The sequence below is a fragment of the Callorhinchus milii genome, unplaced genomic scaffold, assembly GCF_018977255.1.
Source record: "Callorhinchus milii isolate IMCB2004 unplaced genomic scaffold, IMCB_Cmil_1.0 Scaffold7, whole genome shotgun sequence".
Taxonomy (NCBI): domain Eukaryota; kingdom Metazoa; phylum Chordata; class Chondrichthyes; order Chimaeriformes; family Callorhinchidae; genus Callorhinchus; species Callorhinchus milii.
In genome coordinates, this window is record NW_024704748.1 from 20,934,392 (window position 1) to 20,953,366 (window position 18,975).

General features: G+C 36.5%; 1 protein-coding gene across 1 annotated transcript in view; it reads right to left on the reverse strand.

Annotated features, from left to right (window-relative positions):
* LOC103180447 (adhesion G protein-coupled receptor A3) overlaps positions 1-18,975 on the reverse strand; it is a 152,536-nt gene that overhangs the window by 33,761 nt on the left and 99,800 nt on the right. Inside the window, exons 12-13 of the mRNA XM_007896329.2 lie at positions 18,054-18,215; positions 15,815-16,036 (exon numbers count right to left, since the gene is read on the reverse strand). Coding sequence (XP_007894520.2) covers positions 15,815-16,036; positions 18,054-18,215 — 384 coding nt within the window. The remainder of the gene's footprint in view (positions 1-15,814; positions 16,037-18,053; positions 18,216-18,975) is intronic.

Genomic DNA, 18,975 nt, shown 5'->3' on the forward strand with positions numbered 1-18,975 from the left:
TGGTCAGGAAAGGGTAGCAATCTTCATGAGAAGATGGGATGAAGAGATGCCAGTTGGCATGAGGTGGAGGCTTGGAAGACTGAAGAACCCAATTGATAATCACAGGGTTCCAGACTTCCATATGGTTTTCTTGGATGTGATCATCAACTGTCTGTGTGTTCCCATTATTCAAGTGGACTGTAATTTGGAGAGGGGTGGGGAGTTCACCCAGTGACCTGGCCAATATTCTTGCTCATCTAAATGCATAAAAATAGCTTAAATTCGATCATTTGTCTCATTGCTGCTTTAGGAATGTTGTCAGTGCTGATTAGCTGCCACATTTGTCTACATAACAAAGTCATTATAATTCAATAAAATTCATTCTGTGAATTTTGAGACACTTTGACATGATGAGGTGTTAAATCAAATCCAAGTATTTTATTATTTGTCTTTATAAATGGAGGTTGATGGAGCACAAGTACCATTATGACCAGTAAACTTATTGCCATTTGAATTATTTGAAAAGATCTGGTAGCTATTGTAGAAACTCCACTACCCAGATATGCGGTACTATCTCTCCAAATGAGTAATAAAATATAGTGGCACCAGCAGTACTGACCTCATTAATGCAGGCCATGATCAGATTAGGAGCCATATCTCATCTATTCTCCCACTTATGAAACAGGCTGATAGGGTCCAAACTCCAAGCTGCATTCAAGGCTGTGGTAACTCTGGGAGAATGACACACCTATTTGTCGTTCTATTGCTGCAGTGGCTAGTCTGCTATTTGTGGCTACCTCCATGTTCATGGGTATGCCTTGGTCCATTAATGATACTTATGGCCATCTTCTCTGGAGAATATTAAAAGATGCCCCATGAATAATTAAAATATCTATATTATTGTTTTGAAATGACAATATTTTAATCTCAGAAGGTGATGGTACTCCCATGTGCATGGTTATAGCTTGTAATGCCTGGTGTACGGAAAGTGTGCAGAGTAATACAAGTCCCATATCTCCCAATAGCCTGCTGTCCACTGTTTCTTCCATTTTAAACAGCTGTGGGACAGTTAATGCCCTCAGGAGGAAAGTAACCATGTGTTCTTCCCAGGAACTGAGCATCTGCATCTATAATTTTTCTGCAGTAGTCAAAAAAACATCTGCGCACTGATACGCCCCTGTAAGTAAGTAAACTATTGGGTTGGCATTGAGCACCTCAATGGCTAAACATGTACAGTCAATAACACTTAACTATTGGAAAGTTTGCGATCGTTCTGGTGTATGTGCTCCATTGCTCTTCATCTTCACCAAAACCAAAAAGCTGCCAAATTCCTGTGATGTTTCCTATGGCTGTCTATAAAGAAGAACGAAGGGATTCATTGTCATTGGCCGTCTTGTTCTGATGGAAGAGTGTTCCTACCATTCTTTTTATAGCAAACGATACAGTTCCATCAGAGATTATCTGATCATTTCTACAGGATATCAAACTTTCCAATAGTGCAGAGCGCTATTGCCTGCACACATTTAGCCATCCAGGTGCCCATTCACTATCTCCTCATCCTTCTCAATCTCTCGGCCGCCTTCGACTCTGTGGTTCACTCTATTCTTCTCCATTGCTTCTCCCCTCAGTTCTACCTTAATGAGTCTGTCCTTGCCTTGTACTTTTCTTACCTTTCCCATTATCTCCTTGTATCTATTTCTCTTCTAGCTCTTGTACTGTCACGTGCAGTGTTCCCCAGGGCTCCGTCCTTGGTCCTCTCCTTTTTAATATCCACATGCTCGCAATTGGGGATATAACCCTTAGGCACGGGGTTAACTTTCACATGTTGTGTGGATGACTCCCAACTCTATCTCTCTGCTTCTGCCCTCGACTCCAGGACCACTGCTGTCCTGACGGAGTGTCTGTCAGACATCAAGTCCTGGATGAGAGCCAATTTTCTCCAGTTGAATGTTTTCAGAATCATTGTGAAGAGAAGATCTTTGGACTGATAAAGGTGTTTTAATATATAAAATTTTACATATTGGACTCTGAAGGTGTTTTAATATATTCTAGTATTGTCTCTCAAAGCTCTCCAAAGGACAAAATCTATTTTAAAACATGAGATAGTCTACAAATGAGAAAGAAGAATCTCAGATCAGCTAGCTTCCAGCAAGAGTCAGATATCTGAGTGGGTCAAATAATTATTAACTCAGTTTAATCTTTCATTGGCACCAAAGAGTTTAAAAATCAAAGGCCTTTTTATGTATTATAAATTATCTGGTTTAAAGTGATATTTAGAAGAGGAAGATACATCTAAATGAACGATACAAAAGTAGTAGACATTAATCATTCTGTAATAAAACACAGAATACTGCAGATGCTGGAAATCTGAAACAAAAACAGAGAGAGCTGGGAAAACTCAGCAGGTCAGGCAGCATCTATGGACAAAGGAAAGTGAGTCAAAGTTTCGGGTCCACGACCGTTCGTCAGAACTGGGGCATGTTGGGAGGGAGAGGCTTTTAAGGACAAGTTGAGAAGGGGAGGCAGGACAAGGAAGACAAAGAAAAAAAAAGACAGAAAAATAAGGTGAACCAGTCTCCATCCACCACCACGGCCCTCCGCCTGGCTGAACCTGTTCTGACATTGAACAACTTCACATTCATTTCCAACCACTTCCTTCAAATAAAAGGTGTCTCTATGGGAACCCGCATGGGTCCCAGCTATGCCTGCCTGTTTGTTGGCCACCTGGAACATTCCTTGTTCCGGTCCTACTCAGGTCCGCTCCCTGACCTGTTCCTCAGGTACATCAATGACTGTGTCTGGGCCGCTTCCTGCTCTTGCAGTGAGTTAGAAGCATTTATAAATTTTGCTTCCACCTTCCAACAACAACAACTTGGATTTATATAGCGCCCTCCATGCTGGACGGCGTCTCAGAGCGCTTCACAGTAATGGATCCCAGGGCCGAGCCAGGGGGAGGGGGAGGAAGGTGACCAAAGGCGTGGTCGAAATGAAAGGTCTTCAGCCTAGACCTGAAAATAGGAAGAGAGGGGGCGAGGTGAAGGGAGTGAGGAAGGGAGTTCCAGAGCCTCAGGGCGTAGTGGCTGAAGGCACGGCCGCTGATGGTAGAGCGAAGGATTCGGGGGACAAGCAGGAGGCCAGACCCAGTGGAGCGAAGGCATCTGGCACTGTTATGAGGAGAGAGGTCAGAGAGGTAGGGGGCTGCAGAGGAGTGGAGGGATTTGAAGACAAGGGTGAGGATCTTGAAGTCGGTCCTCTCTGGGACAGGCAGCCAATGCAGTCTGGCAAGGACTCCATAGATGCTGTCTGAGCTGCTGAGTTTTCCCAGGTTTCTCTGTTAATCATCCTGTCTTATTGAGTTCAACGACTTTCTTACGTCAGGATGTTTCTATTTTTCCTCCAGTTTAGCAACATGAACCATTGTTACAAAAAGAACAGTTATCCTGCTTAATTCTAATTTAAGATACAAGAATGTATTTTGAAGCCATCTACAGCATTGGTTCTAGGAACGGCTGGACAAATCCACTATTGTTTTCAAAAATATATTCTTTCTCTACAAGTCCACTGAGATGGCGATCTACACTTTATGATATAATTCAAAGCGACTCACATCTATCCATCCTTTCCTATCACATCAGATCAAAGGTTGCCTCTATAGAATTTCTGTCATGATAACAATGTTCAATCTGATATGTGAGCTCAAGAATATAATCTCAGACTAATTTCTTTGCGAACATTTCACATTTTAGAGCATTTTCTTTGTGGTTACCTAGTATCTTTCATGTCTATTAATTATAGAAGCAGAGCTAAGCTGCATCTTGCTTTCCTACTTTGTATCCAAATGTACCAACTATATTTGTGCTCTTCACACATATTGCTTAAACATTTATGAAGTTTATGTACAATGTTGCACTAAAGCTATTTTTATACAGTGGTTAAAATGCTGGAGAAAAATCAGTTATTTCACTTTGTGTCTGGAGGGTTCAAAGCTTTCTTATGAATCAATATGGGTCAGTGGAAATGTTGGATACCTCAGGCTTTCCCAGCATAGTGTAGACTAATTCCAGCTTCATAAAAGAGCTTTTCCACTTCAAACATAAAAGTTATCTTGACAATGAACTGCTGAATCAGGAATATTTTGTAGATTAGAACTAAATTGAAGTTACAATGGATTTAGTTTACTCATAACAAATAGTACTTTTGAAATCCATTGATGTACTAATATGTTTTTGAATGTATAGTTATTGATTAAGGAATCTAGCAGGAAATCATAGTATTATTTGATTTTCATGGTATTTGGTACATCCAACCTAAAATTTTACTTCAGAGCAAACTTGCCCCATAGGTATCAGCCTGGCTCAATTGGCAGCTCTCTTGCCTCTGAGAGGAGTTAAAGCCTCAAGTCAAGACTTCTTACATAGTCTAAGCTTCACTTCAATGCAATGCTGGAAGTGTGCTTCATTGTAGGAGGTGCCATCCTTCAGATAAGACATTAAAACTGAGGTTTGGCCATCTGCCTGTTTACGTGGACATTAAATATCCTATGGTACAATTCAAAAAGTTTTGGTCCTGGCTAACAATCCCTCAGATAAAATTGGTCATCACTTTATGGCTGTTTGTAGAATCTTGCTGTATGCAAATTGGCTCCTGTGTTTGCCTGCAAAATATACAGTCACTACTTTTCACAGTAATTCCTGTGAATCGCTTTCATAAATCTTCCCAACATGCAAGGCAGTTTATTAAATGTAAGGATTATTATCATTATGAAAAAGTGCCTATTATAAAGTGTTTGATTATTTATGACTTGTGTTGTTAAAATAATGTAATATTTTATATGATTTTGCTAATTCAGATTTTTTTTCATCTTCCAACTTTTTTTTAAATCTGTCATTTTGCAAATTTAAGGCCTTGATAATGGCACAGCGAGATTTCCACCGGGTAAGGAAAGAAACATTACTTTCACTGCACATCTTTGATGTTGAATAGCCTGAAGACTGTTTAATTTGGAAGAAGGTTAGATAAAAATATCTTGCTGGTGGTCTGCCGAGGTCTAAACATTAAAGACTGCCTATCATCAGGAAATTCCTAGTGGCCATAATTCTGGAGCACAAAACTCCTCACCATTTTGCCTGTGCACTTTATAGTGAGTTGCCTGTCATGTTTCATTTAAGATTGGGTAAGACAAAGGATACAATACAGATTTTGGCACTCATTGTTGTATAAAATGTCTTAAATAGCCTGGATCAGTTGGTAGCACTTGTGCTACCTGGGGACACTGCATTGTTGAAGGTGTTAGACCAAAGTCCCATCTACCTGTTCAGGTAAACATTGAAGATGCCTATTCAAAAAGAGAAGGGAGTTTGTCCTAGTGCCCTGTTCAACAAGCTAAGAATAAAATTGGTTATTCACTTTATGGTGATTTGAGAATTTGTTGTACATAAAATTGGCTGATGCATTTGCCTTCAAATACACACTTTACATTTTAAAAATATGTAAATTTTCTGATGCATTTTGAGATGTCGACGAAATGATAAGATGCTATATCAAATACAAGGATTATCAGATAATTATATTAAATATAACATGCCACCTATCTGTATAATATAATAAATGACATAGTTATATAAGAATGTAGGAGCCAGAAAATCCATTTTAGTCTATGCAGCTCAAAAACATTATTAAAAGTCTTTTAAAATCTGGATCATGTCTCCTTTAATTTTTCTTCTTCTCTAATAAATTGTATATGAACTGAATTGTTCTTAACACTTCTCTAAATTCCTTCTAATGCAACAAAAGATCTTATCTTTTCCCCCAAAATAACAATCTTTTTGTTATGTCTTTATAATGAGATCACTATTTTTAGTGGTCAGCAGTAAGATTGATTCCAGTGTCTTTTAGTAGTTAAGGTGCCCTTATGATACACTAAAGAATGTCAGTCTGTGAGAAAATAAAAAGCACAGTGATCTGACAAAACATCCCTTGCTTCATCTGGATGTGTGCGCTCTGCATTGTGTAAAATAGGAGAGGTAAAGAGAAATCAATTTGATAGAGAATTATTTTGACTCTATTTGGGGGTAGGCCAGCTTTGTGGAATCCTATTAAATTTTGCATGTTGCTCATGTGCAGTGATGTGGAATACATTCAGATTAGTGCTACAGGCACATCCTTCCAATGAGTACAATGCCACATGCCCATGTATGGACATAAAAAAACACAAGTTGTTCTAATTCAGGTGGACGAGACATTAAAAAAAAGACACATCCATGTTTTGACCTACCATGCAAAAAACACATTGCTTTATTGTACACGTTAGCAAAGTGACTCAAATATAAAAGATGTAGAGTAGAATTTCGAAACTCAAGTCGGTCAAAATGATAAAAATTTTGTTTAATCATGACTTGTTTTCTCTATTTCTCTCTTGCCTCACATCAAGCATTATTCTTCAGTAAGAAAGCTAACAAAATTAACATTTTACACTTATTGCCTCCAAAGGTTGGTTTCAGAAAAAGAGAAGCATAAAGGAATCATCTCTGGCATAATAGAGGCGAAGATACTTTGTTAGTGACATACTAAAAGAAATAAATTCTAAGAGTAAGATTGTTCACAACAATAACATGCATTTATATAGTGCCCTTCACGTAGGCTAATGTGCTACAGGGCTGATCATGATCACGACAAATGTACTGTCTTGCAGTTATTGGAAGGCGCTATACAAGTGTAATTTTGTTGTTGTTGTTATTAAATGTAGCCCAAAGTTCAATTCTTCCACAAGACTGTGTAAACGTTAAGAATCTGTCTGCTGAAACATTTAATGTAACAAATTAATATCAATATTGGCCTCCAACTCCCGTTTAAATAATTCTATATCAAGGTTAAACATTGAAAACAAACAGAGCTCTTGAGAGAAGGAAATGCAAACACATTTGTTTAGCAGATATTAAAGCAAGCAGCCAACAGTTAGGCAGCAATTATCATGCAACTGGATACTGATATGAAACGGGGTGAAATTGTCTATTAGGAATGTGGAAACACATTTGGGAAATCACCTCTTCACCATTTTGTTATGCAATCATTCGTGCAACATTTTCAAGAAAGCTCAGTGCCACCAGAAATGCTTAACTATTTGCTTGCCAGCAAAACACAGAAGTTTCTAATAAATTAACAATGAGGTCCACAGAATTGTCTGTGGACATGGTGTCCCCAATCGGATTCCTTAAATAAAGAAAACCCATATGAATTTTTTTCTTTGTAGTTTCTAATAACTATAAAATAAAAGTTACCACCATGAATTGTGTTTTGGGAAGGATTTTCAAAGTGAACTCTTCACAAGATTTTTTTTCAGGACATTTTAATTTCTAATTAACTTCTCCTCTACTTCGCTATTTTCACTTGACTATCATCCATTGGTGCATCTGCCTTTTAGCTATAAAGAATAAATAGGCTGAAATTCCAGTTGGCATTATGTGCAGCTCCTTTGGGGATGTGCGATTATAATGGGGAAATCCCATTAGTGTCTAACATCGCCAAAGGCATTATGTATAACACAGCCTGAAATTTCAGCTCAAAAGAACATGCAATAATCTATATGGCTCCTGCCAATCTCATTGCCACAGTAAGAATGCTTCTCTACCTTAAATATATTGCCAAACATGCTTGCTATATTTGTGTTGCCAAAAGCCAAAACAACTCACAGTACTCATTACAATTAACTTTGAATGTAATTTGAGAAATGAATTTGAAGTCAAACACACTAACAATAAGAATTGCCAGAATCATGATTCATACCATTAAACTCTCCAGACAGTTATTGCATACAGGATGATGGATTATTCTGTTGCCAATGCTAATAGCACTGATCTGCGAAGAAACACCAAGATATTCTAAACTGTTATTAGGTTAACCAGTTTTGCTATGGTACAAAGATGGCTGTTACACAGGTGTTTTGTACTGAGGTTTTTATTCTGATAATGAGACAACTGTTCCTAAATTTTAGGTGTCTTAATAATGTAATTGACCAATAAAAAGTTTACATAATTACCTGTAATTATTTTGATTGATTGTTAATTATATAATTAAGTGTGTCCCTGTGTTTTGAATGTGCTTAGCTCATGGTTACATTATATGGATTTTTTTGTCATCACCCCTCTTAAGAGTATCCAAACCAAACTGAGAGTTCCATGCATCCCATCCATACATGGAAATATGGTACATTATGTGCTGCCACTCATTGTCTAGGTTTAGAAATGAACAATCATCACTTGTCAGGGGTAGCAGAGATCATCCAGAGCCAATGAGATTCTACGCCAACAAAGTTATGGCACCTTCAAAAGAGGAGGTGGGAAATTATAAAGAATGAAAGTCCAGCAAATAGTTCCCCAACTATATCGAGAATAAGGTTTGGGGTACTATTTGATCAGAAATAAATTACTCCCATTTCAAATAGGTCAAGAGCCTTCTTCATTAGAATCTATCTTGTAATCAATCGAGTTGCCTTCAGTGTGCACTGCTGACATCTGTCCTACTGAGCTGTGCAAACTATAAGAGGGACCCCAAAATACAGTACAAACAATGATTTTGTAGTTATAAATGTTCATAAATCAATGGGAAATTTAAAATTCCATAACCAAAGGGTTCCTCAAAAAATATCAGCTGAAGTGTACTGATCATTTCAATGGAGCTGGCTCTGAGTTTGATCAGGTTGGACCAGGTCAAATTGAACCTCATCAAATCACCCATAGAAACCATTGATATACTTAATGATTTATTCATATTTCTGACCTATATACAGAATTGGGATTCCTGAATTACTCTTATTTATCTATAAGCTGTGCAATTATTTCTATTTTTTGTAAGGTTCATCGATGGTATCTGAAATATCACCCTTAGTAAAACTACAGAATAATACAGAATTTAATTCTGATTGCGGCTTCTGATTCTTTTAATCAGCAAAGAATGTCCTGTATACTCAGTACCTTTACTTCATATTCCATTGCAGACATACAATCTAAGTCAATTTGTCTGTTAGCTGTTCTGCATGTAATGCATAAAACTCATTGCATACATATTCCAAAAGTTATTGTACATCTTGTCTCACGATTTTTAGTTTGATCAAATGATTCACAATAATCATGTGCATCGGTTTCAGTCAGGTAATCCTATTAAAATTATTCAATGACAAGCTTATCTGTGTAAATTCTCAATAATTTTTATGGAAAGCTTCAAAGGATTCTTTATGAAATTCGTTTCACCTTCTGGTAACCAAGAAAAATACATTTCTAAATCTCTGCCAGTTAAGCATAGAGGTGATGCAATTTTCTATCTAAGCACCATGTTTCTGAGGTACTGTATACAATAAAACCGTTACTTTAATCTCTTTCTATTTACAGTTTTATAATAGACTGTCTAGCAATGTAGCGTAGTGAATGACTAAGCTATGAGGTCACTCCAGAAGAGGCTTTGCTGTGGACTTGAGAGGCAGCATAGCTTCGCCACATAAGACCCGTTGGGAGACTGTCTTCACTCTGGGATTGCAGACACATTTCTAACATTTGTAGTGTGGGGAGGTTGGTGGGACAGAGAGCTTAAAAGCATTTTATTGGTTACTATCAACATTCATGTGAGGAACATAATGAAGCCCATAAGTGGTAGCAAACACGGATTTAGAGGCAATGGGTCTCCTCGAGTAGGGTACATTTTTTCTCTTATACTGGCTTGATATCTATTGATGTCATTGCAATCATAGAAATTATTGCATGGAGGAGACCATTTAGCTCATTGAGTTTGTGTTGATGTTCAAGCCTTCATTAGAACTAACTACTCAAAATTCCTTGCTTCTTTACCTACCCTTCAATATTGTTCTTCCAGCACCTTGAGACATCCTCCCGACGTGAAAGGCGCAATACAAATGTAATATGTTGTTACTGTTCCTCTGATACCCATTAATTACCTGTTTGTGCAGTTTACCTCCATTTGCCTGACACTGTGGATCATCTGCCTGTGGAAGCTGATGATAACCAATTTGATTGGTTTCCCAATAGATCTAAAACCATGTTCAATGGATTATTATTAACTTGTAAATACGTTCTCATAGACTGACACTTGCCATTACAAAGAGGCAGTAGTCTTTTATGATTATAAGGAAAGTAATTAAAATGGCAATATGAAGTGCATCTTGAACTTAAAATAAAATTGAAATTGTTTCAGATTACAAAGATCTCACCTCAACCATATGCTTCAACTACTCTCAACAATTTTGCTGTTGATTTACTTTTCTGATAATCCCAAGCTCTGGCAAGGTGCTCAAATACCAAACTCCAAGCTCATAGTTAATAATTCCTTCTAGAACAGCAGCATACTCAGTTCTCTGAGGCATAAACCAAACAGCTGTTACTCCAATATATGACCTGCAAATGTTGCATATGCTGTTCTGCTCTCTTTATGGCTGATCAAACATTTGGTCTGAATATCTGTAATCTATATTTAGTAAAAAGCTATGATTCACTGCTTTTATCTTTCTTATCCATAATTTATAGCCCCTGGTATGATTTGAGTTTGACATGTGCTGAATTCATTGCTGGAAACGTATTTCTATTACTCTCTTTAAAATTGGAAGTAGTACATTTATTGTTCCATTTAATTATTGTAATGTGGAAGACGAATATTTTGGACTAGAAACCATTCACTTTGCTTATTAATCAATACCTAGTCTCTCTTACCTCAAAAGAAATGAAAAGCTCAATGGATTGTAAATGTGAAAGATCACTGCATACAAATGCAACTATTGACATTAAAGTTAAATACCTAGTAATAATCCTTGCATTTGATATATTGCCTTTCAAGTCAAAAGGATATTCTCAAGCAGTTACAGGATTTATTATAAAGTATAGTGAGTGCATAGTTTGTAGGCTAACACAGCAGCCAATTTGTGTACAATAATATCCCACATACAGCTATGAACATTCATTTCATGGTTATTTGTGGAATAGACAGATGGGACCTTGGGACATTACATCCAAAATACAGCACCTTTGCCAATGTAGTACACACCCCCAGCACTGCATTGAAATATCAGCCTATTTTGAGTTCAAAGTCTCAACACAGGGCTTGAATCCTAACATAAGACAAAATCTAATTTTAAATTTCTGGAAATAATCTATTTCACAATATTGTAAAACATGATTTATGTAACTCTTCCAAAGTTTTTTTTAAAAAATAGTTTATTTTATTGGATTCTGTTCTATCTCCTCCTCTGCCTTTTAGGGGCTCATATATTCATTCCTCTGCTGAATTGAAACAGGATAATTTTGATTTTCACCTACTCAACCTAATTTAACTTACTGTTGTAAACTGCAAATGGCACGGGAATATCATATACATACATGGTTGACATTTGCTTGATAGCTTGAAAAATGTAATAATGTTTTTTTATTTTCTTGGTTGTGAAATTGCAACAAAATTCAATACTGAAAAAATGATTACAGAATAAAAATTGTATTGAATTTGCAGGGAATTGGGTAAGGGAAGGTCACATTAGTGCTGAATATTATCATTTGGAGCAGGGAAAGGCAGAAGCTTGGGTCCTGCTCTACGCATTTTAATAATAAACCTGAAAAGCTATGCCTTAGCCTTTTTCATTGGGTCTTTTCAAACAGGAAGTTACTGAGTATAGGTTACTGTATAGGTTACTGTATCTCAAATGAAGAGGAGAGAAATTCAGGTGTGGGAGTTATGTCTGGGCACACTCTGGCATCTCCTAGTTGTCGATTAGAAGGATGCATGGACAGTGGCCTGGCACAAAACCTCCTGCTCGCTTGCTGAATTCCCGCTGTCCCTTCCCTTCCCTCCCCTCACCCTGACTATTTCCCCCCTGCTCGGGTCCTGACCCAACTGTACAGCACCTTGGGACGTCCTCCCGACGTGAGGCGCTCTATAAATGGAATCTTGTTGTTGTAGTTAGACAAAGCAAATAAGTTAAAAATAAATGAAAGAGTGCAGAAAAAAATTGCAGGATACATTTCTCTCAAGAATAGGTAACCTTGAGTTGCATCACCAATGTTAGCTGCATGTATTTCTGTGTACAAACATACCTTTCTACCTCACTCCAATTAATGAGATTACATCAATTCACTGAGCAAATAATTTGCAAAAAGTCAAATAAATCAATGAAGTCAAGATGCTCAACCTAATGCCAATAAACAGAAAAGACAGCTAAGGAGAAGTGACTAATAATTCTCTTGTAGAATGCTTTGTATAGATCCCTTTGTTTCCAATGTTACAATGAAACTTGTTAGTTGGTGTCCTTATTGATATGTTATTAAATGCAACAACAAAATTACATTTGTATAGCGCCTTTCACTCGGGAGTGCATTCTGTATTTTCATTATGTTCGTAACTATGTGTGCTGTAATTGACATTGACACTATAGTATGCTTTAAGGAAATACTGCCATTCTATGGTTTTGTTCATGTAATTATTCATTAAAACTGCTTTCTATTTAAAAATGCCTTCAAGTTGTAAACCTGTGCCTTAGCCTTTTTCATTGTCATACCCTAACAGCTATATTATGTTTCATGCATTCAATGTGAGTTTTGGAAATCATTCACAGAACTGCAGTTACTTATTTCCTGGTTATTAATCGATTCATTCACAACAAGAAGCAAGTTAAAAATGCAAATGCAAAATTGTCTCTTAAATTGGAAAAAATTATGTTAAATTGCAGCATAATTGTTCTACTATTCAATATTGTTCTATCAGTTTAAGATTCACAATTTCTCTTCTATAAGGTTTCCCATTTAGGGCTTGCGTAGGGTCACACTCCAAGCTTGGAGCATAGTCCTTCTATTTCTGGACAATTCCTAGTCCAGAATGTCTCAGTGACAAACCTACATGCAAATACAGTGGATTGCTAAATTACAAAAACAAATCGGTTCCATCTTGGACTTCAGTGAATGAGGTAACCCTATTTTGATTCATTTGACCAGAGTATTAGGTGTTCCATTATTTAAGATGCTTGAGTTGCCATGACATCTACTCTTTCCTCAAAGAATACTGAATAAACTATGTCACTCGGAGTTCACAGTTCCTGCGTAAAGCCTGTTCTCAGTCTTCATTACATTAAGTTAACCTGATATTACAGGACAGGCTACAGCAGGAATGGTGAGTCGCCAATTATATAATTTAACCTAATTTGTAGGGGTGTTCCAGGTGGTTTATGCAATTATGCAAATGATAGCGTTCTAACCAGAAATAAGAAACTACTATAATAATAATAATAATCCTTGCATTTGATATAGCGCTTTTCACGTCGGGAGGACGTCCCATAAACAGTCCTATAAAACAGTCAAACTAATTAAATAGCGAAGAAAGTACAATGTGCTCAAATTAATAATCTTATCACCAGTGATTCATCTATAATTAATAATGAGGTCATAGAATCGTAAATATTGCAACATTAAGAGGAGGTGGTCCACCTATCATGCCTATCAAGGTAAATTACTCATTAAGTGTTCAGTATTTCCAGAAATAAGTTTCCTTTTCAGATGGTTTAAGGTCTGCATATACAAATAGCATGCATTGCCTCTGAAATCAATCTTCACTGACTTTAATGCTAAATATCTCTGTGCATCATTGACTTAGTTAACTGAAAAACAGAACAATGGATTACCAATCATGCTCTTTGTGTGAGTGTATAAAAATAACAATCCTTGCTTTTGAAACAGTGCCTTATCACGTTATTGAGACGTCTCAATGTTCTTCACAGAATATATTGTAAAGTGGATTGACTGTGTATTTTGCAGGTGAAATGCAGCAGCCAATTCCACTCTGAACGACCATATTGTTTCAATTTTTTTAAGAGGGATTTATTACCCTCGGAATGCAATCTACTAACCGACTAACAACCGGGTTCCAGGAATCAAACTGATTTTCAGTGTTGATGTCATCTATTTACATGCAGTGCAAGGACAACTATCCATGAATACATGGTGATGGTATGTAAAAGTGTACAGAGAGACGAGGAGGATTACAGTTTGCAGCAGCAATGTTTGTTTTCCTCCAAGGCATTCTGAATATGAAGCTGTGTAATGTCACCTCACTCTGCCTGAAGATGTCTGGATTTCTGAGAGGTTAGCAGTAGCTCTTTGCTTCCTATCTTTCCGAATGCCCAAGATGAATTATTTTCCACATGATAGAATGCTACAGTCTGTTGAAGCTATGATCAGCTGGTCCTCACTCATTCCCAGATTTGTATTTAGTAGAGAACGTGCAGCAGGGATATTATTTGTGGGAGAGAGACAATAGTTAAATTTCCACTCCAACAATGCACAGTTCAATCAACTGCCCAAATTGCAAGAGCTAATAATATTGTCTAACATGCAGCATGCATATTAAACACATGCAGCACCATGCAGTCTGATGTACTATCAACCTTGACCCTGGAACACTTTCCACTTGAGCAAAAGCACAGTGGTTGAAGACAACGTGAAAACAATCATTTGGCTGGCTGCAGTCACTGGCGGGTTGTGAAAGTTTGAAATATCTAATATGACAAGATTGCATGAAACATGACAGGGAGCATTTGGACAAACAACTCTGCAGGATAGCAGAAAGAGTCAGTCAGTGGAACCCTTTTTCTGGGAAATATCAGGTGACTGGAATGCTAAATTCAAACATGCATATATGTACAGAGGACAAGCAGGGAACAGTTAAGATCTAAGAATTTATTTCTCTAATTAAATGAAATGAGATGCCTGATGTCCAAAATTTTGGCATATGGCCACGTGGCAAACAAAGTACAGTATTTAAATTTTTATCTTGCTGCAAACAATCATCATAGAATGACCCTCATTTGTGTTTCCTAGGGACAATGAACAGTAGTATTAACCAGTTTATTCCACTGGTGAGAAAGAGCACACCTTGTCATCTGAAGTGACAATAGAGTATCCTCTCCATAAGGGGAATAACCCAGATGAGTCCATCATCATCATTAATTTAATAGCAACTTCTCAAGCAAGGAAGATGTTAAAAATAAACCTTACATTTGATACAATGTCTTTCATGTCTGGAGGCCGTTTCAAAGTGTTTCACATGGAATATTGTAAAGTGCAGTGATTCTGTACTTTGTAGGTGAATGTAGCAGCCAATTTGTGCATCCCAATATCCCCCAAATTGTCATGAAATGAATGATATTTATTTTTATTTTATGGTGTGAGGGGGGTGGGGGGGAGGGGATTGGTGGAGAAACTCCTTTCATTTTCCAATAGTGCCAAGAGATCTTTACTTTCAACTGGACAGGCAGACATAGTCTTGGCTTAATGTCTCAACCAAAGAGCAGAACCTCCAACAAATCAATGCTCCAACAGCATTGCTACTATACTAGTTCAAAGAACATGGAGCTTGAACACACAATCCTCTGACTCAGAAGCAACAGTGCTACCAATTAATTGAGCCAGGCTGACACCAAACCATATGTGGGGGAAGGATACACACTGATTAGGATAAAGTTCCTTTTGGTTGCAGTTAAGAAACAAAGCAAAATTCCCTTTGTTGCAAAAGAGAACTTGTAGGGCCTAAACCAATTTGCTCAGGTTTCAAATGTATCTATAAATTCATATATATGTATAAAACATTGTAACCTCTAACAGTGAATTATTTAAATGTACACTCATATGCTGCCGATGCCTTTTCAAATATTAAGGAATAATCTCTAAAATGTATTTATAAGCAATTGATGACCTGAGCAAAGGAACAGAAAAGGTTAACAAAAAAAATCATTCCGACATTTTTATTGGCAAATTACTATAATGTCTGTTCTTATTTGTTCATGACAAATCACCCTTACCTTAACTGGGAAATTCACAAGCGAACTGGTCAGATTGCCAGTGTTGCATTTGAAATTCAAATGTTGGTCTCTATGATTCTCTGCATCCCAATCCCATGTACCCACGTCATGGATCAATGATCTCTCTGAATTCAGGCTCGTTTTCTGGAAAGCAGTGCATGTCATGCCTGTGAAACTAGCTGGCTTGATCATGAATGCCTCCAGTGCGACATTCATGGAAACCTGGTGAAGATACAAATGATCAAAAGGAATTACAATGAAATTAGCTGAAAAAAGAAGTCAAAAGGGTCCCAAATTCAGGTGCCTGAAACACAAGCATTTCATTGTTGTAGTTTTGTCGATTTTGTTACCTTTTGCTGTTTTTTTGTCTCAGGGGAATAATGTAATCTCATTAATTTAATTCCATGCCATTAATTGTTGGCTGGCAGTGTTTCGAGAAGAGCAGAAATTGCTCAGCATTGCGTGATATTATAAAATAAACCTAGTGTTTATTTTATTTACAAACAGCATTGAAGCATACTTTAAAATGGCTTATAATTTGGCTTTAACAGATGATACAGAAAAAGGTTTATTAAAATAAATAGAAAGAGGTCAGATTATCACAGCTGAATTTAAGGTGCACATCAACAGGAATAACTGTATCAATGATTAAACAGCAGCACTTGCCGAAAGAATTCAGAGCTTAGAACACAATCAACAAAATTCAAGTAAGCTTGATTACATCTTACACGAAATTACATTTGTATTCAAAGTGCATTTCAATAGCTGGCCTGCTTTGCCAGGAAATTGTAGCCATGGACTGATGGGTGAATTTACAAACGAGGAACAGAGCTAAAGAGATCACCGTCGATACTGGAAATCTGAAATAAAACCAAATATGTTGAAAATGCACAGCTGATTAATCGGTATCTAAAACAGATGGATAGGTTAGCGTTTGGGATATGATTCTGAACCTTTAAATTGTAGCATATGAAATCATTGACCTGCAGTGTTTTTTATTTTGAAATGAACTAGGGCCTGAAATAGTAAACGTCAGAAATCTTCTTTCTGAATGTTAGAGAGAGAACATTGAACATGCCCAGGTTCAACACAGAAAATCTAATATAAATATATATTCGTTTGAACATTTTAATAATTAAAGTTCTCCAGGCAAGAATACATTACAGTAGCTTTAGCTCAATTTATATAAAAGCTCACATATTCTTGCCTGAAGGCTTCAACTGAACTTCAACATTACTTCATGCTGTTGTAGCTTTAGATTCAGAAGGCAGTAAACTAATCTACTTCTTGGAAACCTCAAATTGAAATATTTTGATATTTTATTTTACCAAATTGCCGCCAATGCTTAGATCATTATATTTTTAATCAAGACTGCTGAGATTTTTGTGCTTGCAATTTTGTAAAAAAATAGATACGCATCAACGGAAGCAGAACGTGGGGAGATTATGATTGCCGATGAATCATTTGGATAAAAGTAAGATGTGTTTAATGTCACTCTCAGCGTTCTGACATCTCAGAAATTTGAATATAAGTGAAACACAACAAAAAATTGTTCATTTTTATTATTAAAGTCTTGTTAAAACCCATTAAGAACTCTTGTGGATTGCGAGCTATGAAGTTAGAAATCTAATCTATGAGGTAAAAGAGTAGTTTGTGTCTGTCACTGCAATGTAGATGTGATCTTTCACTTTTATTGGATATACTGGAATTCATTTCTGATCAGATAAATACATTCCTCTAGTTGTCAATATTTATCAAATAATTGACTGGATTCTTCGAATATGTTTCGATTTGTGCTTTATTTTTGCATCAATAACAAAGGCACTTTAATGTGTTAAAACAACTAAAATTGTTGTATTTATTTATTTGGATTCCTTTTTTTGTGCCTTTGTGAAGATTAACTACAAAGACCTTAACTAAATACAAAACATTTTTGTACAACAACATTGTGACAAAATGGTGCAATTTTTAAAAAAAAATTCCCTAAACAAAAATAGTTCGCTAAATAGTTTTTGTGCATAAAAAAAGTCCATTCGTTTTCTAATCAAGCACTATATTTAACACCAGTAAATTCATGTTGGTACCTTGTGTTTGACCCCACAAATGTTCATTATTTAGTAGATAAATTGAGGATGAAGGAACTGCAATAATCTTTAGATCTTCACGAGAACTACTGCAGGCTTTCTGAACCTTTTCACCCTTTCTGTTCAAATACAGAATACAACACAGGAGTAAATACCTTTGAAATGACCTGTGTATTGCTCGTCAGCACAAGACTTGCAATGAGTTCCACACATTGTACCATTCGGGTACAAGCTTTTTCTTCATTCTGGGCCATCCATAGTACATGTTCATCCACCATCATCATGTTACTGGCTATTTCAGTTATGTGTCCTCCCAGCTGCAAAAAAAAATTTTGCTCATTATTTGTATAATTCATCTACACTATTTTATATCTCAATGTACAAGTACAGTCTGGTGTGAATGCTCTCTGTACATTTCAAGCTAGAATGCCTTAAATTATGACAAGATTTTTTAGCATCTCTGAATTTCTCTGATGCTTGTTTTCAGTTTGATTCAGGATTGCGTTTTCTTCCAAAATAGTTACATTTTCTGCTTATTATTTTGTGGTGAAAATTTAACAAGCGATAATTATCACTGGTAATAGTTAGAAATGGCTAAATTATATCTCCAAAAAATGTGGTCTGATACAGATAATAATTATCAAAAGGCAAATCACCGATTTCTTTGAAGGTTAAACACTGGGTTCTCATTTTCTAATCAGATATAAAGCACTTTTGTTATTATTCCTTCTTCAAAATAAAATGCCAGCCATGAATCGGTTTCAAGCCAAACTGGCTCTCTACATCTCCTCGATGTGCTCCTTCTTAACCTTTGACTAAACAGAGCTCAATATTTTTGCAAATCTGCCAAATCAAATATTTTGTATTAAGCATTTTTAAGTGAATTTCTTTGCTACGCCCAGAATAAGAAAACCCTACAAGCAAATATACAAAGCTTGACATTTGTGCATAAGATAAAGTGAATCAAAATATCTTAGGCAATAACCCTCTGAGTTTATTCATATGTCCAAAGTAGGTATTTTAGTTGTTAAAAAAATCCAACATCTATTTTACCAATGGCACCTTATTCACAAATCC